Consider the following 25,083-nt stretch of genomic DNA (forward strand, 5'->3'; position numbering starts at 1 on the left):
TGTTAAATTTGAAATTGGAATAAATGACTTCTCTGCAATTTTCACACCTTGCAAAGTCATCCAGTGGGCCTGACTGGACCCTTTTGAGGGACGTTTCTGGCCCATGGGCCGTATGTTTGACACTCCTGTTGTAAATGGACCTGGAGTTATTTTTCAGTTTTTGGTGACAATGAACTCTCACAATCAATCTAAACATCAGTTTAATTGGGATTGTGGAATTGAAATATTATATTAGATGGCATCCTTCAATAACTTGTTTGGATTAAAAATAAGATTTGCATTAAAATAAAAAAAATAAACACTGAAATGTTGTGTGGTCGATAGGTTACCAACCAAGAATCATTCAAACTGTGGCAAATAGACAAGACAGCTTTCTAGCCTTGCTTTGATTGAAACATCAGTAGGAAGGAATAAACATCTTGTATATCTAATGATAAAAAATGTAACTTCTCAAGGCACAATATAACTCGGAAAACTGCCCGATGGTTTCATCCTTAAAACACCAGAGAAGGAAAACGATGCAGGTTTATTTTATTGGACCTACCATATATCACGCTGTGTCACTATCTCAACAAAAATGTCAAATTATAAGTTTCAGGAAGAATGACATGCAAAGATGTGTGCAGGTGTTCACGTGATTGTGTCCACCCCCTGTTAGTAACAGTTTGATAGGGAGGGCAGAGGGCATCCTCATATTGACTGGCTACATTGTAAAACACATGGGAACTTCATAAAGTTAGATTTTAACCTAGGATGTCCGGAAGTGCTGTTATTTCCCTTCAAAATATAGTGTATGAATGTGTCACCTTTGGGAAAAAGCTACTCAATAAAATTATCAAATTTTAGATATGGAAATGTAATAGGCAAAAAGTAAAAAATATGTTTAGTGTTAATAGAATTTGTCATAAACATGCAATATAATGAACAGGATTCTGTTTTTAATAACTTTTGCAGTTATATTACCTGAAACTATTATACAGTGAGGAAAATAAGTATTTGAACACCCTGCTATTTTGCAAGTTCTCCCACTTAGAAATCATGGAGGGGTCTGAAATTGTCATCGTAGGTGCATGTCCACTGTGAGAGACATAATCTAAAAAAAAAAAAATCCAGAAATCACAATATATGATTTTTTAACTATTTATTTGTATGATACAGCTGCAAATAAGTATTTGAACACCTGAGAAAATCAATGTTAATATTTGGTACAGTAGCCTTTGTTTGCAATTACAGAGGACAAACGTTTCCTGTAGTTTTCCACCAGGTTTGCACACACTGCAGGAGGGATTTTGGGCCACTCCTCCACACAGATCTTCTCTAGATCAGTCAGGTTTCTGGGCTGTGGCTGAGAAACACGGAGTTTGAGCTCCCTCCAAAGATTCTCTATTCTCTATTGGGTTTAGGTCTGGAGACTGGCTAGGCCACGCCAGAACCTTGATATGCTTCTTACAGAGCCACTCCTTGGTTATCCTGGCTGTGTGCTTTGGGTCATTGTCATGTTGGAAGACCCAGCCTCGACCCTTCTTCAATGCTCTAACTGAGGGAAGGAGGTTGTTCCCCAAAATCTCGCAATACATGGCCCCGGTCATCCTCTCCTTAATACAGTGCAGTCGCCCTGTCCCATGTGCAGAAAAACACCCCCAAAGCATGATGCTACCACCCCCATGCTTCACAGTAGGGATGGTGTTCTTGGGATGGTACTTATTCTTCTTCCTCCAAACACGGTTAGGGGAATTATGACCAAAAAGTTCTATTTCGGTCTCATCTGACCGCATGACTTTCTCCCATGACTCCTCTGGATCATCCAAATGGTCATTGGCAAACTTAAGACGGGCCTTGACATGTGCTGGTTTAAGCAGGGGAACCTTCCGTGCCATGCATGATTTCAAACCATGACGTCTTAGTGTATTACCAACAGTAACCTTGGAAACGGTGGTCCCAGCTCTTTTCAGGTCATTGACCAGCTCCTCCCGTGTAGTTCTGGGCTGATTTCTCACCTTTCTTAGGATCATTGAGACCCCACGAGGTGAAATCTTGCATGGAGCCCCAGTCCGAGGGAGATTGACAGTCATGTTTAGCTTCTTCCATTTTCTAACGATTGCTCAAACAGTGGACCTTTTTTCACCAAGCTGCTTGGCAATTTCCCCGTAGCCCTTTCCAGCCTTGTGGAGGTGTACAATTTTGTCTCTAGTGTCTTTGGACAGCTCTTTGGTCTTGGCCATGTTAGTAGTTGGATTCTTACTGATTGTATGGGGTGGACAGGTGTCTTTATGCAGCTAACGACCTCAAACAGGTGCATCTAATTTAGGATAATAAATGGAGTGGCGGTGGACATTTTAAAGGCAGACTAACAGGTCTTTGAGGGTCAGAATTCTAGCTGATAGACAGGTGTTCAAATACTTATTTGCAGCTGTATCATACAAATAAATAGTTACAAAATCATATATTGTGATTTCTGGATTTTTTTTTTTAGATTATGTCTCTCACAGTGGACATGCACCTACGATGACAATTTCAGACCCCTCCATGATTTCCAAGTGGGAGAACTTGCAAAATAGCAGGGTGTTCAAATACTTATTTTCCTCACTGTATATATAATACATACATGATCATGTTTTTGCCTACGTGTATTTTATTAAGAAAATGAGACTGCATTAAAAAAAAAAAAAAAAATAGTGTAATTCCTTTATATTATAATTGGAGAGTTGTGATGGTCACGGTGGGTTTCATATGTTAATTTATATCAGGGCCATCGTTCCTTCAAACGGGAGTTTATTTTGAAATGTGTAGCCGGAAGTGGCCTCATTCCGTCCACCTCTGCGCTGCTCTGCACAGCAGCTGCACGCTCTCACGTCCAGTGTTTGAAAAGCCTCCTTGGTTTGACTGTGTGAGCAGAACGTGTGCGGCGGTAATGGCTGCCAGGGAGAGTGAGGAAGACAACAAATGAACCCCTGAGAAACGAGTCAAAGGTAAGACTGAAAAGATGACAATTTGCAGCTCAACAACTGCGGCCTCTTCTGCATTTAGACTATTGTCTTGTCTGCTGTGGCTTCTGGTCGACTTGGCTCGCAGGTGTTTTTTTTTGAGAAATCTGGTTGAATTCTTGATGGCACTCACACATACACACACACGCACACAGGCACGCACACACACACTGGACAATAAACTGTCAAAACCCAGTGCTTATCATGCATGCCTTCTCCGTGCCCCAACGTTTCTACAATTTAAGATAAGGGGACTTATTTTAGGTTTGAATTGTATGTCTGCATCTAGCTTATGTGTGTCGAATGTCCTGGCGAGTGCTGGACTCTTTGTTATCGGGTGTTAACGTGATTAGCTAACGTTAGCTAACCAACAACATCGTTAGCTGACGGGGGCCAGGCCACATAGCTGTGCCTGTTAGCCAATCAGCCAAGTGGATGTCTAATTAGCTCGTTAGCATGTGGCTATCCTATCTTTCTGTCAAGGAGTCAGCTTTTCGGTTCCGGCTTTATTTTTGGAGAGGTTTCTCATAACCAAAGTGACCAGTCTCAAGTATATTTACATTCAAGTTAAGTTTTATGATTTTTATGAATAGCCATGTACAGGCAGGTGCTGACTGACTGGTTGTCCAGTCGTTTCGAGTATGGCAGTTTGTTGCAGTACTAACTGAAGTTTTGCGCCAGTTATTACACAAACACATGTTTTGCTAATGCTTATAGATTCGTATTTAACACAATACTTCCAGTGGTTTGAATAAAGTAACCTACTAGGTTGTCTGAGAAAAAAAATCGACCCACTCTTCATTAATGTATTCACTATAGGCTTATGTCGTGTGTATGTCACGTGTACATGACATACATTATTAAATTGGCCAAACCAACACTCAAATGGTGTTGTTATTAATGTTCTAACTGTTTACTGAAACTTTAAATAAACAACTTTTAATAGTATGTTGGTGTAGAACAAATTCCGTAATTTTATGATGACACAATCAGTCCATTAATCAATTAATAAGGCATTTATAAAGCCTAGGTCAAATTCAGTTTCCTGCTTGTCACATGGGAAAATGTGCTGCTTTTTCTCTGTATTAGATCATTGAAAAAAATGTCTATTGGTTGGACAAAAAACAAGCAATTTAAATGTGTCACCTTGCACTAAATGACGAATTGATTTATCATTAAACTAATCAGGTTAATTGACTATGAACATAATCAGACCTAATTTGAAGACGCCTAGAAAACTTAATATAATACCTGATTTATAAAAGTAACTAGTTGCAGTCCTAGTGGTATTTTTCTGCTCTGGCAGGTGGATCATGATTATGGAACTAACTACAATAGAGCTCAACAGTGACCACTTCTTCCGGTTGGCCACGCTGTGTTGATAGACCTCGGCAGTGCTGTTGTATTCGGTCTCGTCACAAAATCGGCCGCATTTTTACTCGGTGTTGTCTCGGTCTCAGACAAGAGGATACTGCTGTATATCACTTAATTAATTACCTGTATTTTTACATCAATGCTACTTTCAGTTGCTCCTGCTCCTACGCTAATGGACAGTTCCTACTCACGCTCTCTGTCTCTGTAAGATTGGGAATGATTGAGATTTCTCTTGGCACAGCTATCAGAAGACTTACAACTTTCAGACACGTTGCTCACGTCACATCTATGTCGTCAAGCTCAGTTTGAGGCTGCTCAGTAACGCTCAGCCAGCACCGGAAAAGTGCTTCTAATTGACTTCACTGGTCTCCGTGGAAGTCTACGGCGTCGCTGTGTCCATTTCTTTAACAGTCTATGGTATTTCCCTCACTGGGTGATTGTTAGTTAAATACTTCCCTTTCCATGGAAGTAAATCACCTTTGATAGGATTGTTATTTCAGTGTTAAAGAGTAAAAAGACAGAGGAGGGAGGGAGAGCTTGTTTGAGGCAGAAGCAATAATATGGTAGGCCTACATTGATGATGATGGTGATGATACTTTGTTTACACTTCTGAATGTGCATTTGTTAAGCACCATTCAATTAAAATGTGCATGAACAAAAATAAAACGGCACATTGTAGTTTCTGTATTTATCTCCAAAGCATTTATGAGTCAAAAGTTTAAAATGGGGAATATGTGAAAAATTGTGTTGCAGGTCAGTTTTACAGCCTGTGCCCCTAACAACAGTTTTTAGTTAGGGGCGACAGTTTGTCTGGAGCCCTGAAAATAAAAGGATGCTGCGCAGCTTTCAAATGTTGATTTTAGATTTTGAATGGCAACATTATGAATGAAGCTTCGAAACTTCAACCCTACAAGATAAACACTTGATCAGGCTTACCAAAACTGCTGAAACCTCATACTATCTGTGGCTGAACTTAAGAAAGCATTTTCTTTGTCCAGGCTCAAGCTGGAGTTATGGCTCACCATGCTGCTCTCAAGCACACTTACACAGGTTTAATACTATTTGTATGTAATATCCCCCCAGCCTGTATGTGTCTTCTGGGAAGTCACGATGAGCAAACCACAATATACCGAAAACTAGAGCTGGGTTTTACATTTGAAACATCAGATACACAAAATCTCAATTATTTTTTTTTTTTTTTTAAACCCTACAGTCACATTAGCTACAAAAGAGAGCGACACGCACTCGCTTGTGGGCGCTCCTGGGCGTGCCTAGCCTACTCGTGGTTGCTTGGCAACAGTAAACAGAAATTCTCCGGTGCTACCTTCAAGCACGTCTTAAGTCACTTCAGAGGTATTGTTAAGTCATAGGGGTGTGACGAGATCTCGCGAGATTAAAACGTGACGAGATTTCTCGTCGAGGTGAAAAGTTGTCTCGTGAGGCGATGTGATGTCAGCGTGATGGAGCGTGAAATTACTATTGAAGATCCCCCTGCCACTTTTAAATCATTTGTGTGGCAACATTTTGGTTTTCCTGCAGAAATAATAAACGGCGAAAGAGTGACAGACAAGACGAACACAATATGTAAACATTGTAAGAAAAAATGCCGTACTACTGCACCCGCGAGTAATAGTTCTTTCGCCGTTTATTATTTCCGCAGGAAAACCAAAATGTTGCCACACAAATGATTTACAAGTGGCAGGGGGATCTTCAATAGTAATTTCACGCTCCATCACGCTGACATCACATCGCCTCACGAGACAACTTTTCACCTCGACGAGAAATCTCGTCTCGTTCTCGTGAACCCAATCTCGTGATGTGTCTCGTCTCGTGGAGTAAGCGTCTCGTCACACCCCTATTAAGTCACAAGAACAATGTTTTTGGATTTAAAAGTAGTTATTCCTCGATAGAAGTAACAAAATATGAGATAAAATGCCAAACATATCCGATATATACAGAAATGCCATCTTGAATGATTTTCGACTCGAGCAACCAATGTACATGCGTCACGCTACCTTCACTCCGATTGGCTGTCGCTTTGTCGCATCGCTCAGCATTTGCATAAAATAGACTTCTTGTCTATTTCGGCCCCGCCTTGCTCGTGGCAGCAGCGAGCTCGTCGCTGGCAAGTGGCCACTCCCGTTGAAAATGAATGGCAGCCTGTCGCTTTGTCTCTGTCTCTTGTAGCTAATGTGACTGTAGGGTAAGAGACAAGCGGGACCACTGGCAATCTCAGCTGACACTACTGTCTTTAAGATGTTTTAAAACAAGGGTTGAGATATTTGGATTCTATCCATCTAGTCTGTTTGTAACTAGACGGGAAGGGAGGTAAATAGCGCTCCAAAGTTAGGCTAAAATTGGGCGTGGGAACAATTAGCATCGGCATTTACAGGATGTATTTTCAGGATTCAAACAGCTGAGCCTGTACAGTTGCGACTGAAGAAACACATTGCTGAGCCTGAGATGTCCCAAAAAGGCCACTAAAACAAGGGTCAAACATTTGGTTTAGATAACACCATAACCTTTCCTCTGGTGTTGGCCAAACTTTACATGTTTTGCAACCACTAGTGTCAAGGATCTAATAATAATGAAATGTGAAAAGAAAAAAAAAAGTTTGTCTTTACTGAGTTTTCTGGTGTTTAATGAGCATTACAGCCTCACAGGGGTGCCGGCATGACTTAGGACTTGATAAGTCCTGAGTCTTCCTGAATCAACCATCCATCCATCCATCCATCCATCTTCGTCCGCTTATCCGGTGTCGGGTCGCGGGGGGAGCAGCTCCAGCAGGGGACCCCAAACTTCCCTTTCCCGAGCAACATTAACCAGCTCCGACTGGGGGATCCCGAGGCGTTCCCAGGCCAGGTTGGAGATATAATCCCTCCACCTAGTCCTCAAAGTGATCCTTCCACCGCCCTATTACCTCCTCAGTTGAGGTCAACAGTGTCTCATCCTTACTGTACACAGCTTGGATGGTTCCCCGCTTCCCCCTCCTGAGGTGGCGAACAGTTTTCCAGAAGCACTTTGGTGCAGACCGAAAGTCCTTCTCCAAATTTCTCCCACACCCGCTGCTTTGCCTCTTTCACGGCAGAGGCTGCAGCCCTTCGGTACCTTCGGTACCCTGCAACTGCCTCCGGAGTCCTCTGGGATAAAATATCCCGGAAAGACTCCTTCAGTCGGACGGCTTCCCTGACCACCGTTGTCCACCACGGTGTTCGTGGGTTACCGCCCCTTGAGGCACCTAAGACCACAGCTCCTCGCCGCAGCTTCAGCAATGAAAACTTTGAACATTGTCCACTCGAGTTCAATGCCCCAGCCTCCACAGGGATGCACGAAAAGCTCCGCCGGAGGTGTGAGTTGAAAGTCTGTTGGACAGGGGCCTCCTCCAGACGTTCCCAATTTACCCGCACTACACGTTTGGGCTTACCAGGTCTGTCCAGAGTCTTCCCCCACCCCCTGACCCAACTCACCACCAGATGGTGATCGGTTGACAGCTCTGCCCCTCTCTTCACCCGAGTGTCCAAAACATACGGCCTCAGATCAGATGAAACGATTATAAAATCGATCATTGACCTGTTCCTCCCACAGGTGGTGGGCCCATGGGCTGGAGAGATGGGAGCCACGTAGCTTGTTCGCTCTGTGCCCGGCCGGGCTCCGTGGCAAACCCGGCCACCAGGCGCTCGCCGACGAGCCCGCCGTCTGGGCCTGGCTCCAGACGGGGGCCCCGGGCTTCCTCCGGGTAGGGTCACTCCATCTCTACCTTGTTTTTCCATAGGGTTTTTGAACCATTCTTTGTCTGGCCCCTCACCCGAGACCACTTTGCCTTGGGAGACCCTACCAGGAGCACAAAGCTCCAGACAACACAGCCCTCAGGTTCACAGAGACGCACAAACCTCTCCATCACGATAAGGTGATGGTTCACGGAGAAGTCTGAATCAACCAGTTATACAGAATAATATTTCCATAGAAAGTAAACTACACAGAACTAGACTGGATCGAAAAAACTAACTAGGGCTGCACGATATGAGGAAAATATCCGATAACATTGTTGAATGTCACGATAACCATATTACTTGCGATAAATATCCAGATATTCAAGTGTTCTCAGTTCTGCATTTCTGCTGCTTTCAGTATTCTGCTAAAATGCAACAAATTTCTTGTTGAATGAAAAGAAATCATTTCCAACATACTTTTATTGAACTGAATATAAAACGCACCACTTAAGAAAGAATGACCTTTACATTTTAAAGTACACTTTTCTGCTGATGTTTTCTTAGAACTAACAAGAGTGTCTTTCTCGATATGTTGCAGCCTTTCGCGCTGCGTTTTATAGCGGCAGTTGATTTTGCGATGACCGTATAAAAAAAGAAATGGAGATATTGTGCAGCCTTAAATAATCCCATGTACCTTGTCCACAGTGAGGACTAGGATGGTAAGCAGCCAACCGAAGTACGAGCTGATCCAGGAGGTGGGGCGTGGCAGTTACGGTGTGGTCTATGAGGCAGTGGTGAAGCGCACAGGGGCCCGCGTGGCGGTGAAGAAGATCCGCTGCCACTCTCCAGAGAATGTGGAGCTGGCACTGCGGGAGTTCTGGGCCCTCAGCAGCATCCAAAGCCAGCACCCAAACGTCATCCACCTGGAGGAGTGTATCCTGCAGCGGGACCAGCTGGCCCAGAGGATGAACCACGGCTCCAGCTCCCCGCTCTACCTGGAGGTGAGGGGACAGGGTTTTGAGGGGGTGGGGGGGGATGCATTCATGTCCAACAGAAAAGATGGTACACACAGGCATTAAAACAATGTTGTTGCTGCCACCCAGCATTCAAGCTGTAAGTGGGTCTTGATTACTTCATTTATGAAGCCAGACATGTTTGATGTGTTTACTTCACTTTGAGCGGTACAACTACAGAACAGATCTTGTTTTACAAAGTTACTGTGCTGATGAGGTGTATATACTCAACATTTCCTGCAGCTGCTTCAGAGTAAGACTTCCAGGGAAGAGGATTCATTATGACTTTGACTGTGAATTGTTGTCTCAACCAGCAGCTAAGTCTACAAGAATTTGCCACATTTTTGTTTTAGCTTGTTTGTAGTCTCGCATTGCCAGACCTGCCTCTAAAGCGGCAAGCTAGCGTGCTGTGCTTATGTAAAACATAGATGTGGGGATGAAAGACTGCAGACAGAGATTGAAATATCGCTTTTCTTTACTAAGGGTGTCATGTTTATGTTTTTAAATTGATCAAAATTAAGTCACAATCTTGAATATCGAATCAGAAAATGGAATCGTTGCTACTGCCACGTCCCCATGTCACGTCCAGTCAGCTTGTCGAGTGGAAAAAAACACGTGTTGAAGTGCTGCGAGTCAGTCGACCTCCTGTTACTTAGCTAGAGCCAGTCAAAGATAGCACGGCAACTGCAGATGCAGGAGACTTATCGACAGAACTTGCGCCTGCTCCTCTTTCACTGAAGTATGTGGAAGTATTTTGGATTTCCAGTGAATTGCGGTGACAACGTTCACATAGGGATCGACCGATACTGTTTTTTTTTCTTTTTTTTTTCTCTCAAGGCCGATACAGATTATTAGTAGTTAATGAAACTGACAACCCATATTTGAAACCGATATGCCTTTACAGTGAAACTGAAAATCTTTAAAGGAAAACGGCGACTTATTGGGACTTTGTCTTATTCACCGTATCCCCCAGAGTTAGACATGTTCATACATACCCATTTTATCTCCGTGCGTGTCCTGTCTGCCGCACCCACCGCTAGCCTAGCTTAGCACAGATCCTGGAGGTAACCGGCTCCATTTAGCCTACTGGTCCCAATGAGTGACAAAATAACGCCAATATTTTCCTATTTACATGTTGTGATTTGTATAGTCACAGTGTGTACAAATAACAAGGTCACATGAGACACAGCCATCTCCTAACCGTATACATACTGGGGACTATATTCTCAGAAGGCCAAGCACTGCTACTTGGGCGGAGTGATTAGTGTAACACCTGAAAAGGTTTGATTTGAGGCATAATGATGCTCTAAGTGTTTGAATTGCAATTCCCATAATTTTGGGGCTTTTGGGGATGTAAACAAAAGGAATGTCAATGAGTAAGTGGTGTGCTACAACTTGAACTGTGTTTTTCATCCTACATTTGTTCACATTTTGGCAAATTGACACCACAAAAAGTATTTTAGATGCTGAGTGGAAAAAAAATCTCTGTTCAATTTTGTATTTGAAACACCTAATACAAATTAATTTGTGTTGTAGTCTGACTATTACTATCTACTGGTTGGGTAAACATGGTGCTAACCAGCCACCCCAAAATTGATTAGCTTTTTATCTTATTTAATCTGATTTGCTCTAATAACACATTGCTTATGAATTCATCACTGGGCACTCTACCAGCCTTTAAGCGTCTGTGTCTTTGCAGGGTTTCATTACTTTTTGATGGACACAGTAGTAAAGTATAGAGAGCAGTTTTTGCTCCGTAATAGTCAGGGAGGACTAACCACACTGTCAAGTACTGGGGAATTACAGTTAGTAGAAATGCCAGGTTTGGACACTAGATAAGTGTGTCCAAGCATCCAAAATAAAACCATAACAATGTACTTGGGGAAATTCATTTTTTCAGTCTGTTATTTTTCTTGATGAACACACACACAGGTACATGCATCAATGTGGAGAGATGTCAGAATGATGGGTCACCACAGCGTCCTGAGCACTTCGGGTTTGGCAGTGGCCAGGAGGTGAACTGGCACCTCTCAGTCACCAGTCCACACTCCGTACTCTGTAATCAGCCAGCCGACTTTCGGTACCGCCCCGATGCCAGGCGAGGGGCATGGACTACAGGGCTCCAGACAAATTTTTTGTCTTAGTTGCACTGATGCGCCTAACTTTTTTTATTTAGGTGCACCAGCACAAAAATTAGGTGCACCCAATTTTTTCCTCGCGTTGCCGTTAACGCTTAATGGTGATACACAATATATAGCTCTGTATTTATTTATGTGTTTAAGTGGGCTAAATGTTCAGTTTTAAGTCAAAGCCACTTTTCACAAGCTCTTTTAATAAAACATTGTGATTAAAGTAAAATGCAAAGACAGGGTTTCCTTTACCAGATTGAAAATATACAGCTGCAACACATGTAAATGAAAGTTATCTGAAATAAATTGTATGTATGTATGTATGTATGTATGTATGTATAATTTATTTTTTTGTGTTCTTTTTCGCAGTTTTACAAAATAAGTGATATTGTCCTTAATTAAATCCTGCCAAACACAACAACCTGCCTGTTCGTTGGAGGATATAATGCTGGAGAATATAATGTTAAGCTAGCTGTATAGCTGAAGAATACGTTGCCTGCAACAACCTTTAGTGAGGACAGCTTAGGTACCAATACAGGTTTCCCTCTCATACTTAACAATATACAGCTGTGCTAATAACAATTAAAACTGTAGACAAATGTCAGCAGTTTGGACCGGCGGCGCTGTGTCTCTCCATGTTGCAGGGAGCCGTGTGTGAATGGGGGGGGACGACTTCATGGAGGAGAGATCCAAACACAGGCCCGTCATTTCCAGAAGGAATGGGTCATGTAGCGCAACGTTAAACCATATTGATATAAACGACATCGCTTCGTTAGTGGAGAGGCAGCGGATGTGAGGACGTTAGGTGCACCGGTGCGACGTGGGAAAAATCTTAGTTGCACCCTTACACATGTCTACAACATAGACATGTATAGTAAAACAGGTCCAGTGTTTCCTCTATGTTGATTTGACCGTGGCGGTCCCCCACGGCAACATTTCTGCCCCCCACGGTATCAGAAATAAGGCTGCATTGTTAGAGTGCATAGCGCGGACACATGAGGATAACTAGCCAGTTGAGATGGTGTGTGTGTACGTCCTTGAGAACTGTAAGTCGTATAACTTATGTTGTCAGTTCATTTAAGCCTGGGTATGGACCTGCCCCCACTGCTAAAAAAAAATCCTAAAGGAAACACTGCAGGTCTATGGTTGGAAACTAAGGACATTTAATCTATTTTATTTTAGTTAGTTTTACAATCAGAAAATACAGTTTTAGTTAGTTTTTTGCAATGCCTCATTTTTATTTTTATTTCACTTAATGACTTTTTTTTTTTTTTTTTTTTTCACCTAGTTTTCGTTATTTTGTTTGTTCATTAATGATTATAACAAATTTTAGTAATAGAAAATGATTCTACCGATTATTTCATCATTTAATTGACCCTTTTCACAGCAGACATTTTGACTTGTCATAGTAGGAAAAAGCCCAGCTGAAACTGATAACCTTAACGATGGCTCAGTTCCATCAAGTGTCCCAGTAAGATTTCAGTGAGTCAGCATGCACACTACCAGGACCTCTCCTAAGTGGAATGCAGCCATCATGAATGGTTTTGAATACACCTGTGCTTTTCCTACTGCCATGTCAACATGTCTGCTGTGAAAAGGTCTATTGAGTAATGGGATAATAAAAGCAATAGCAAATGTAGAAGTTTCCTTTTTTTGAAAAGGCAACCTTTTTTTTTTTTTTTTTTATTTCTTAAATTGCATACAATAACAGGGATAGATGCTAATGTTTTTAAGCACAGGCCGCATGGGCCACCAAGCCCCTTTATTCTGTTGGCAAAAGTAAATTTTTGGTGGCCCAAATGTAAATCTTTTTGGCCCCCTTGCCCTTCTTGCCTCTGGCTCTTTGCACTGGATATGCAAAAGAGCTGTTCACTAAGCCCAGGGAAATGATTAGCCTGGGAAAACCCTGACGGACTTCTGGCAAATTTAAGATTTGCTCTGTAAGTCCGTCTGGCCAAGAGCCCATTCAAACCCATTTCCAATTTTTCCAAATCGAGGCACCAATCACAACCGTTGAGGCGGGCTTTACACGATGACGATAGCGCAGCGACGGCGAGCAGCTTTTTGTTTACATTCAACATGACGGCCACCGAAGTGCAGCAACCCGTTGATGTCGCTGCTACGTCACCCTGATCGTTGGTCTGATTGGTTGAAGGACTGTCCAATTGCGCCCAGAGGCATTTGAGCGGTGTCCGTTTGAACCTTACCCAGACCCCTCTCAGTTACAACTGAGAGGGGGTCTGGTGTCAGCCAGGCTAAAATGTGACGGTACAAAGCTTACAGCAGGGCTATTCAACTACACTGTTCAGGGGGACACGTTTTAAGAAGGCTAATGCTGAGTGAGGAGAAAGAATGCAGACATCACCGGAATGGCCCGGTGGCGTCATTCATGTGCATATTAAGTAGCCATAAGGTTAATGCTCCAGCGGGGAGGGGCTGGTTTGTCTCTGGAAGCACAAGTTTACAGAAATGTCAAAATTTCAAGATTAGTAGCAAACTAATAAACAGTTTACAAACCGGAAGCTTTCATTTTAGCTTGTAAAACATGGCTGTTTGCAGAGTAGCATGCTGTAGGCTAGTTGTGTAAAACAGTGTGGTGGACGAGAGCAGCAGCCGTTAGTCAGCCTACCTTGTGTCGGGTTGGCTCCGAGGAATGCTGGAGTACACTGGATGTTTCCTACAGAGATGATGTAGCAGCATGTTTGTAGCTTAAAATGATCCCAAACTTGTCTGTCCTTTTCTATTGCCGGTCTCTTCTTTTAACCCCCTCACTATTTTTGCCATCTTCCTTCATTTTGTAATCTGTAATCAGTCTTGTGTCCAGCGTCAGCCCGTTGTGAGCGAGCCGTACAACGTCAGTTACACTGATTAAACGAAGTTTTGAGGCAAAGAATTTTGCATCGAGGATTTTTAGTAATCGAATTATTCGAGTTACTCGCAGAATCGTTTCAGCCCTAATTCTAACCTTGCGTGGCTAACACTGTTTGTATTGAATTGGAAGCCTGTTTTGATGTACAAAGTGTATCATGATATCCTCTGACGTATGCTAGAGTGCTAGAAGAGGAATGTGACAATGTAGACCGATTAGAAACATAGATCAGTGATTTTATTTCTTTTTTTTCTGTAACGCATAGGGAGTCATCAGCAGCAAGCCAGCTATTTGTTGTGTAAACTGATATTGTAGTTATTAGTGTCAGAGATTACAACTATGGTGGCAGAAAACATCAGCACGAATATTGTCACTCGGAATAATAAATAGTTGAACCCTGTGTGTGTGTGTGTGTGTGTGTGTGTGTGTGTGTGTGTGTGGCTGATGGGCCTCAGAACAAGAACTGGAAGTTTCTGGTTGGATGTGTGTGGTCTCTCGCCTCCATACCCCCACTGTCACATGGGACTATTATCAGGTTGAGGGGGTGGGGGCACCCCTCCCTAGTCAACCTGTCTGCACCCTGTCATGTCGCAGTGCCTCCCTGCTGTCTGACGGTGGGCGCTCAGGCACTCTGTCACTGCCTGATTATAGTCTCAGCGACACGCAGGGCCATTGTCGGACCGTTCTGTTTTTGCGCAGCGCTAGCATTGGACACTGTCCCAGAATACCTTTTTATTCCAGCTCTTGTTTTATTGCTCTGTAATGTTCCAGTACGTGCTTACAGAAGAACAAATCATAATAGGGCAGAATTATCTGACCGCCACGACTGTGGGATAATTTGCATCTGTTCTTTCTGGGTAGTGGATTCTTTGGCTAGTGGCAGGTCAAACAATTTGCAGCCATTTGTTTACAGCACGGCTTCCACTAGCACGTAGTAGTCCACTACACACATTCAGAGCATTTGTGTTGCCTGTGTTTGCATCAAAAGACTTAATGTTTGTTTTTGACAGCCTTAAATGACACTTGAACACGTTCTGCTCTTCAACTAACTGTTCGACTTGAACTCATTTTTTAACATTCCGTCACAGGCTGCATACAGGCTACCCGCTGGGTCTTAAAAGTTTTAACAATCTTAAATAGAATATTTGAAAAATTAGGCCTTAAAAGTCTTGCATTTCTTTAGAAAGTCTTAAATTTCATTCACAAAGGTCTAACATTTGTATTGTCCTTTCATAAGATTAAATAACTCTATTGTTTCTTCAGAAAGCATCTGTTTTAAGTAGCCTACTACAATACAATGTTGTATTAAGTTCAAGTACTTGGTAAACTTGGTAAATTTTTATAGCCTAAAATCCTTTCTGATATTGCATTAGCAGGGCTCCAGACTAACTTTTTTCACTAGGAGCACACTGGGCCCCAACTGAAAATGTTAGGGGCGCAATCAGAAAATTTAAGGGCACACACCGTAAATCAACATGCTAACCAAATATTCACATTTCTACTAATTTCCACTGTATTACTAATAAAAACTTTGATAAAGGAAATTACAATGTGCTGTTTCAAATTTAGTTTCACATTTTGTTGTGCACTTTTGAAGATGCAACATAAAAGGTAAACTGACAGCACCATCGCTGTTGTGACAGTACAAATATAAAAAAAATATACCATCTCCAGTCTACAATTACAATGAATTCAACTGCACTGTTTAGGCTAATACACTAAAATAAAACCACTCCCTCTCTTCCCAAACCCGTTCTTACAACCTTGAGTTTAATTATTCATTTCTTACTCACTGTAACTTGTATTCTTTATTCTTTTATTCTTGTAGTTGTATATTCTTTTTTATTTTCATCATGACCGTTTTTAACTCTTTACCGTTTCATGTAAAGCACTTTGAATTGCCTTGTTGCTGAAAGGTGCTGTAGAAATCAAGCTGCCTTGCCTTACAGCCTCAGCCTGTCAGTCAGTCCCCAGGGCAGATAAACCACAGTTGTGCCTGATGGTCAGGAAGTGTACATCAACAGCACCGTGACCACTTTCACCTCGTCATTAATATCATATCGCAACAAACGCTGTCTGCGTGAAGTTTTCAACAGCGATAACCACACTTGCAACCACTTTGTCGGCATTTCCGTGACTTCAACAAAAGTGTGTGTGTGTGTGTGTGTGTGTGTGTGTGTTTTCCACATTTAATGTGTTACAAAAAAAGGGGGCAAATTAACTGGTCGCACATGTACGACTGGATGTAAAATTCAGTTTTGGTCGCAAAATGCGACCATTTGGTCGCAGTCTGGAGCCCTGATATCGTGCATACTTTTGCCAGTATGTCCATTAAGTTGGTATTAACATTAATTCTAAATGGCATTAAAAAGGTCTACAATTTTTAAATTTAACCTGGGGGTGCCCTGTACATAAGTGAGACTTTATATACACACTTCAACTTTCTTTGGCACTTCGTCTTCAACTGCAAACTTTGGCTGCCTTCGTCGGTTACTCTTCAGTTGACATTTCAGCTGCATTGATCCCTTACTCCTCACTAGGGCTGGGTATTGTTCAAAATCTTTCGATCCGGTGCCAATTTCGATACCTCAGTTTCGATGCCGGTTCCTAACAATACTTTTTTCGATACCATATGTTTTAAAATCCATTTCAACATCAATAAAAATACATTAAACACAAAGTTTTTTTTTTTTTTTTTTTTTTTTTCACCTTAATTAATTAGAAATGACACTGATCTCGTCTTTGCTTGGACATTTTCCCTCTTGCTGCCAGTGTGAAGGGATTGACACTTTCTGGTATTGTCTTCCTTTTCCTAACATCAGGGTGGACCGGTGCAGAGGCTAATGTGAAGGAGGAAATGGACAGAGCTAACGCTACAGCAACCGACTAGCAGCACTAGCTAACATACATAAAGTGGTAGTCAACGTTATGGGGATGCATTCGGTTTAAGTAGTGAAATTACACTTATCTGTCAAGTATCTCTAAAATGTGTAACCTTAATGTTATGTTGGAAAAACAAAGATGTTGCCTGGTCAAAGAATAATGTTATAGCTCCTAGGTAACGTTACATCGCAACGCAGAGTTGCATCCACACATTCAAACCACTCGCGTTAGCGTAAACAATTACTTTAACTTCTGTTCGCTAAAAAAGGTTATCTTTCCATCTTTTTACAGTCGAATACCGTGCAACTTTCTGCCTTAATATTGATCTTGTGCATGGTCAAGTGCTTCATTAAATTGGTGGCATTGCCGCCTTTGGTTGCAATACACTTAGCGTATATGTTACACTTTGCTGACTCGGCATCCACTTTTATAAAGTGTAGCCACACTTTAGACCTCTTTGGCATTGTAAAACGATGCAGTAGAACACATGAGGAAATAACAACTAGCTGACCATCTGATGAGGAAAAACAAGTATTTGACCCCCTGGACAAACATTTCGGCAGGGATGTTGGCCCACTCCTCCCTGCAGACAGCCTCCAAATCATTCATGTTCCGAGGTTGTCGCCTGGCAACTCGAATTTTAAGCTCCCTCCAAAGATTTTCAATCGGATTCAGGTCTGGAGACTGGCTAGGCCACTCCAGAACCTTGATGTGCTTCTTCTTCAGCCACTCTTTTGTTGCTTTGGCGGTGTGCTTAGGGTCGTTGTGGTGCTGAAACACCCATCCTCGACCCATCTTCAGCTCTCTCACTGAGGGAAGGAGATGTCGGTCCAGAATTCCACGATACATGGCCCCATCCATCCTCCCCTCAATACGATGGAGTTGTCCCGTCCCCTTGGCTGAAAAGCACCCCCAAAGCATTATGTTGCCACCACCATGCTTGACGGTGGGGATGGTGTTCTTTGGGTTGTACTCGGTGTTCTTTGCCCTCCAAACACGACGAGTTGAGTTGAGGCCAAAAAGTTCTATTTTGGTCTCATCTGACCACATCAACTTCTTCCAGGCCTCTCGAGTCGTCCAGGTGGTGAATGGCGAACTTCATGCGGGCCTGTACATGTTTCTTCTTGAGCAGGGGACCCTTGCGTGCGCTGCAGGATTTCAATCCATGACGGCGTAGTGTGTTACCAACCGTTTCTTTTGTAACTGTGGTCCCAGCTGCCTTCAGTTGATTCATCAGTTCCCCCCTTGTGGTTTTGGGATGATTCCTCACCGTTCGCATGATCAGGGACACCCCACGAGGCAAGATCTTGTGTGGAGGCCCAGACCGAGGGAGGTTGGCGGTGGTGTGGTGCTTCTTCCATTTCCTGATAACTGCACCGACAGTTGATTTTTTCTCTCCAAGTTGCTTTCCGATTCTCTTGTAGCCCATCCCAGCCTTGTGCAGATCAACAATCTTGTCCCTGATGGCCGTAGAAAGCTCTTTGGTCTTGCCCATGGTGGTGATGTTGGATGCTGGTTGTTTGGGTGTTGACAGGTGTCTTTTTATACAGGTAACGAGGTGAGGCAGGTGTATTTGATGTAGATAATTGGTTCGGATTGGGGCTGTGTCTTAAAGAAAGACTAACTGGCTTGTAGGAGCCAGAATACTTGCTGTTTGTCCAGGGGGTCAAATACTTGTTTTTCCTCATCAGATGGTTATCAATTTTAATAAATTCATATGATGTGATTTTCTGGAATTTTCTTTGGGATTCTGTCTTTCACTGTTAGAATGTACATATGATTACAATTGTAGATTTTTGCATTCTTTGTAAGTGGGCAAACATGCAAAATCAGCAAGGGGTCAAATACTTATTTCCCTCACTGTAATCCTTCCACCTAGTCCTGGGTCTTCCCCGAGGCCTCCTCCCAGCTGGACGTGCCTGGAACACCTCCCTAGGGAGGCGCCCAGGGGGCATCCTTACCAGATGCCCGAACCACCTCAACTGGCTCCTTTCGACGCAAAGGAGCAGCGGCTCTACTCCGAGCTCCTCACGGATGACTGAGCTTCTCACCCTATCTCTAAGGGAGACGCCAGCCACCCTCCTGAGGAAACCCATTTCGGCCGCTTGTACCCTGGATCTCGTTCTTTCGGTCATGACCCAGCCTTCATGACCATAGGTGAGGGTAGGAACGAAAACTGACCCGGTAGATCGAGAGCTTTGCCTTCTGGCTCAGCTCTCTTTTTCGTCTGGCGGTGCGATAGATTGAATGCAATACCGCACCCGCTGCGCCCGATTCTCCGACCAATCTCCCGCTCCATTGTCCCCTCACTGCGAACAAAACCCCAAGGTACTTGAACTCCTTCACTTGGGGTAAGGACTCATTCCCTACCTGGAGAAGGCATTCCATCGGTTTCCTGCTGAGAACCATGGCCTCAGATTTGGAGGTGCTGATCCTCATCCCAACCGCTTCACACTCGGTTGCGAACCGATCCAGTGAGTGCTGAAGGTCGCAGGCCGATGATGCCATCAGGACCACATCATCTGCAAAGAGCAGCGATGAGATCCCCAGCCCACCGAACTGCAACCCCTCCCCACCCCGATTACGCCTCGATATCCTGTCCATAAATATTACAAACAGGATTGGTGACAAAGCGCAGCCCTGGCGGAGGCCAACCCTCACCTGAAACGAGTCTGACTTACTACCGAGAACCCGGACACAGCTCTCACTTTGGTCATACAGAGATTGGATGGCCCTGAGTAGAGACCCCCTCACCCCATACTCCCGCAGCACCTCCCACAGTATCTCCCGGGGGACCCGGTCATACGCCTTCTCCAAATCCACAAAACGCATGTAGACCGGTTGGGCATACTCCCAGGCTCCCTCCAGGATCCTTGCGAGAGTGAAGAGCTGGTCCGTTGTTCCACAACCAGGACGGAATCCGCATTGTTCCTCCTCAACCTGAGGTTCGACTATCGGCTGAACCCTCCTTTCCAGCACCTTGGAGTAGACTTTACCAGGGAGGCTGAGAAGTGTGATACCCCTGTAATTGGCACACACCCTCTGGTCCCCCTTTTTTGAAAAGGGGAACCACCACCCCAGTCTGCCACTCCTTTGGCACCGTCCCAGACTTCCACGCAATGTTGAAGAGGCGTGTCGACCAGGACAGCCCCTCCACACCCAGAGCCTTGAGCATTTCTGGACGGATCTCATCAATCCCCGGGGCTTTGCCACTGTGGAGTTGTTTGACTACATCCGTGACTTCCGCCTGGGAAATCGACGACAATCCCCCGTTATCCTCCAGCTCTGCCTCTAACATAGAGGGCGTATTAGTCGGATTCAGGAGTTCCTCAAAGTGCTCCTTCCACCGCCCTATTACCTCCTCAGTTGAGGTCAACAGTGTCCCATCCTTACTGTACACAGCTTGGATGGTTCCCCTTCCCCCCTCCTGAGGTGGCGAACAGTTTTCCAGAAGCACTTTGGTGCCGACCGAAAGTCCTTCTCCATGTCTTCTCCAAACTTCTCCCACACCCGCTGCTTTGCCTCTTTCACGGCAGAGGCTGCAGCCCTTCGGGCCCTTCGGTACCCTGCATCTGCCTCCGGAGTCCTCCGGGATAACATATCCCGGAAAGACTCCTTCAGTCGGACGGCTTTCCTGACCACCGGTGTCCACCACGGTGTTCGTGGGTTACCGCCCCTTGAGGCACCTAAGACCACAGCTCCTCGCCGCAGCTTCAGCAATGGAAACTTTGAACATTGTCCACTTGGGTTCAATGCCCCCAGCCTCCACAGGGATGCACGAAAAGCTCCGCCGGAGGTGTGAGTTGAAAGTCTGTCGGACAGGGGCCTCCTCCAGACGTTCCCAATTTAACCGCACTACACGTTTGGGCTTACCAGGTCTGTCCAGAGTCTTCCCCCACCCCCTGACCCAACTCACCACCAGATGGTGATCGGTTGACAGCTCTGCCCCTCTCTTCACCCGAGTGTCCAAAACATACGGCCTCAGATCAGATGAAACGATTATGAAATCGATCATTGACCTTCGGCCTAGGGTGCTCTGGTACCAGGTACACTTATGAGCATCCAAGATATTCAGCTCACGATACGATTCGATATATTTCGATACACTTACATCATTTTCTGAAAGATTTAAAGGGGACCGAGTGATTTTGGTGACATTTTGTGAGTGTTCCATTTACTTGGATTTAATTAATTGAACTGAAAACATCAATTACACAATATATGTCTCTGACTGGACAGAGTCTACAGCAGGGATCATCAACTACATTTTTTTTCAGAATTTTTCTAAGCACTCTGGCGGTCAGACTTTCAAATAAAGAAAATAAAATGAATTTATACCTAATACGCCTATTCTTGTTTGAAATTTTCACTTTCTTACTAAATTAATGCTACTATTTTTTAACATGTATTAGTGTGGAAACTCCATAATGATAACTGGCTCTTTAACTAGAAAAAGATCTCAGACTAGGAGGCAGTTCTCTGAGGAGTGATGGTTAAAGTCTGTGATTATGGAAACATTATTGTAGTATGCAGCGTCCTGATTGGTGGAAAATGCTTGCAGAAAGAGAGGCTGTTGTCAGGTAAACATGTCACTGTCAAAGACGCTGAAGGGAAAAGTTGACGTGGAAAAGCCAAAAGCCCAGCTTTAATGATGAATGGACTGATAAGCAGGCTTTGCTCTCGTCATGTATGCCTCATTTGCAATGAAACGATGTTGTTGCAAAATAATACAACCAGAATCATCATCATCATCATCACTGAACATAACTATCGCGTCATTCATGTGCATATTAAGTAGCTCCAGATTGTCCGCTCTAGTGGAGGGTTTGGTTTGTTCAGCCAGCAGTGAGGTTTACAAGAATTTGTCAAAATTTCCAGATTCCCGGCAACCTAAGAAACAGTTGGACTACAAACCGACAGCTTTTGTTTTAGCTCGTTTGTAAAAATTCGCTATTTGCAGAGTAGAGCTGTGTTTGCGTAAAACAGCGCGGTGGACTGAGCAGATTGAAATATCGCTTTCTACATGTTTATGCCGGTCTACACAGGTGATGCATTGATAAGTATTGACTTTCTACTCACGAAGGTTTAATTGTAGCCTATTTACAGAAAAGAGACCAGCGTGAGTTCATCTGCCCCAGCGGCCGTTGGTAACCTTTAACACACACATCTCTGGTCAGCTGTGTGTGTGGAGCTCGGGCTTTTGGAACCGAAATTTGGCACCAAAAGAGAACTTATTTTTCGATACTCATAGTATCGGAGTTTTTCATTCGATACCATAAAAGAATCGATGTTGGGTGCCCAGCCCTACTCCTCACTTTTGAACTGATATTTCAACTTCATTTGGCAGGATAGCGGTCAGTGGCGACCGCTCACTATCTGAAAGCCACTTTACTCTTCAACCGAGAATTCAGTTACTTTTAAAGCTTACATTTCAGTTGTCCTTTCAGTTTTTTTCTTTTTAATCTAACTGCCACTTCAACTTCTTGCATTATTTCAACGTCTTCAAATTTCCCAAATGACAAAACATCTGCTCCAAGTACACTGAAATGTTCCAAATGAAAATGTAGCTGTTTTAGTCTATATTTTTCTTTAACAAGCCTGTAGCTTTTCTGTTTTAATAAAAAAAAAGAAAGAAAAAAAGAAATCCAATCTATCAAATTCCAGAAACATCCCATTTAATCTTAATTTATTGTAAAATGGATGAAACCTCACAGGTTTGTGGTCCGCTGTCAAAAAGGGAGATTAAATGAACTCACTTTTCCAGCAGGTATAACAGATGAGTCCTCTCCCGCTGCTTTGATTTAAAAAAAAAAAAAAAAAAAAAAAAGTCAATATAGGACGGTTGGAGACAGCATGTTATGAATATAAAGCCAGAGCAAGGTTGCTTGTTTAGTTATGAGTGACATTGTCTCCTCCTCACACTGCAGAGCTGTTTCCTACTGTATCAATCCTATAAGCTCGAACAGACCGAACGCATATCCTCTTGTTGGTTCGGTTTGTTGCTGCTTTCTGCGGTCTGTTGGAGTTTGAGGTAATGCTTATTAGGGCTGGGTATCGTTAAAAAATAATCCATACAGGAACCGACACCAGAGACCGGTTCCTAAACGATACATTTTTGGATACCAATTTTATAAAACAAAAAGAAATTACAACATTCTCCTACTGAGTGAGCTGTCTCTGTGCAACGTAGAGTTTTTTGTGTGTGTGTGTGTGTGTGTGTGTGTGTGTAACGTTAGACAGCCAATCGGCAGCATTATTAGAGCTTGGTAGAAGCATGCTGATTGGCTTACTGATGAGATTTACACCTTATTGAAACTGAGTATTAAAGGTGCTCTTAGCTATGTTGGGTGACGGCACTTCTTGTTGACGTTCAAAGTATTGTCAAACTAAACAAGGCTAGCTTGCCCCTCCGTCCTCCTCAGCCCTAGTATACGGTTCAGTGTTTGTTAGGTTTGATGAATTCTAAGTTAAGCATATAGTGTATAGGCCTTTTCAATGGAATTCCATTGCTAGGCAACAGCCTGGCCCCTTGTTAACTCCGTTAGTTGATGTCATTCACATATTGCAATAGGAAGTTAATTTGGGGCCATTTGTTTGTTTTCAGCTGTGAAATGGTGTATATTTCAGCTCTAGCTGTTTTTTTTTTGTATTTTTTTCAGGAAAGCTTGACAAATATGGTAACACTGTTTCCAATAATATTTTTTGCCTCAATTGACACAAAAAAAATCGGAGCCCATCTCAATGTGTACAGCACGCAGCGGCTGGTGGTCTTGTGTTGACTTAGATTTTCCATTTTCTGCTTCTCCGCTGCAGCTGGTGGAGACGTCTCTGAAAGGCGAGATCACGTTCAACCCGTGCTGTGCCTACTACCTGTGGTTCGTCATGGACTTCTGCGATGGCGGCGACATGAACGCCTACCTGCTGTCCCGCAAGCCCAGCCGCAAGACCAACACCAGCTTCATGCTGCAGCTGGGCAGCGCGCTGGCCTTCCTGCACCGCAACCAGATCATCCACCGCGACCTCAAGCCCGACAACATCCTCATCTCCCAGGCCTGCACGCCGGCCGGCCTGTCCGAGCCCACGCTCAAGGTGGCCGACTTCGGCCTAAGCAAGGTCTGCTCGGCCTCGGGGCTTAGCTCGGAGGAGCCGGCCAGCGTCAACAAGTGCTTCCTGTCCACGGCGTGCGGCACAGACTTTTACATGGCCCCGGAGGTCTGGGAGGGCCACTACACGGCTAAAGCGGACATCTTCGCCCTGGGCGTGATCATCTGGGCCATGGTGGAGCGCATCACCTTTGTGGACGTGGAGACCCAGAAGGAGCTGCTGGGGAGCTACGTGCAGCAGGGCTCGGAGATCGTGCCCTTAGGCGAGGCCCTGCTGGAGAACCCAAAGATGGAGCTGCTGATCCCTGCCAGGAAAAAGAGCATGAACAGCCACATGAAGCAGCTGATCAGGGAGATGCTGTCGGCCAACCCTCAGGAGCGGCCCGATGCCTTTGAACTAGAGCTCAGACTGGTCCGTATCGCCTGCAGAGAACTGGACTGGGACACGTGATGGACGAGCAACACGGCAGCACAGACTCAGCCGATCAAGCTAATGTACCCCTCTTCATCAGCTACTGCTAACCTAGATCACTTAACGGGATTCCTGTTTTGTTTTTTTTTAACTAGGGAACAATAAATAGAATAGTCATTGTTTGTTTTAATGGCTAAATGTCATCCACTATTCCAAGCACATGTGGTCCTCTACTAGCTGTCTTTCTCTATTGGAAGGGAAAAGGTGTGACATCCACCGCTGCTGCTGCTTCTCAGAATTGGAGCTTAGTCTCAGGCTAATCACATCACAGCTTCCACTTCCTCCTCACAGAAAGCAAAAATGACCAAAACTCCTGGATTCAATTCGAAGAGAGTCAAAGTGGCAGTGAGACAGTTTGTCTACAAATACCGTCTTGGACTCGGTGCTAATTGTTACTAAATGCAATATGAGACGTTATCCTGTGATCATTACAGTGTGCATTTAATCCAAAGGGCCGGTGTTAAAACCCAATCTCCTCAATGTTTTGGATGTCCGAAGGCTGTGACAGAACCTGACTCAAGAACTGATTTCAGCCGGGCACAGGAC

General features: G+C 43.9%; 1 protein-coding gene across 1 annotated transcript; it reads left to right on the plus strand.

Moving 5' to 3' along the window:
- Positions 1–2,796: 2,796 nt before the first annotated feature.
- pdik1l (PDLIM1 interacting kinase 1 like) lies at positions 2,797–24,658 on the plus strand. Its single transcript, XM_028597800.1, has 3 exons — positions 2,797–2,969; positions 8,774–9,069; positions 23,776–24,658. The coding sequence occupies exons 2-3, from the start codon at positions 8,785–8,787 to the stop codon at positions 24,514–24,516; spliced, it is 1,026 nt and encodes a 341-aa protein (XP_028453601.1). The 5' UTR covers positions 2,797–2,969; positions 8,774–8,784; the 3' UTR covers positions 24,517–24,658.
- The last annotated feature ends 425 nt before the right edge of the window (positions 24,659–25,083 follow it).

This window comes from Perca flavescens, chromosome 14 (genome assembly GCF_004354835.1).
Source record: "Perca flavescens isolate YP-PL-M2 chromosome 14, PFLA_1.0, whole genome shotgun sequence".
In the NCBI taxonomy this organism is placed as follows: domain Eukaryota; kingdom Metazoa; phylum Chordata; class Actinopteri; order Perciformes; family Percidae; genus Perca; species Perca flavescens.

Coding starts and splice junctions, on each gene's coding strand:
- pdik1l (XM_028597800.1), top strand. CDS start 8,785: ATGGTAAGCAGCCAACCGAAGTACGAGCTGATCCAGGAGGTGGGGCGT. Junction 9,070..23,775: donor GCTCCCCGCTCTACCTGGAG/GTGAGGGGACAG, acceptor TCTCCGCTGCAG/CTGGTGGAGACGTCTCTGAA.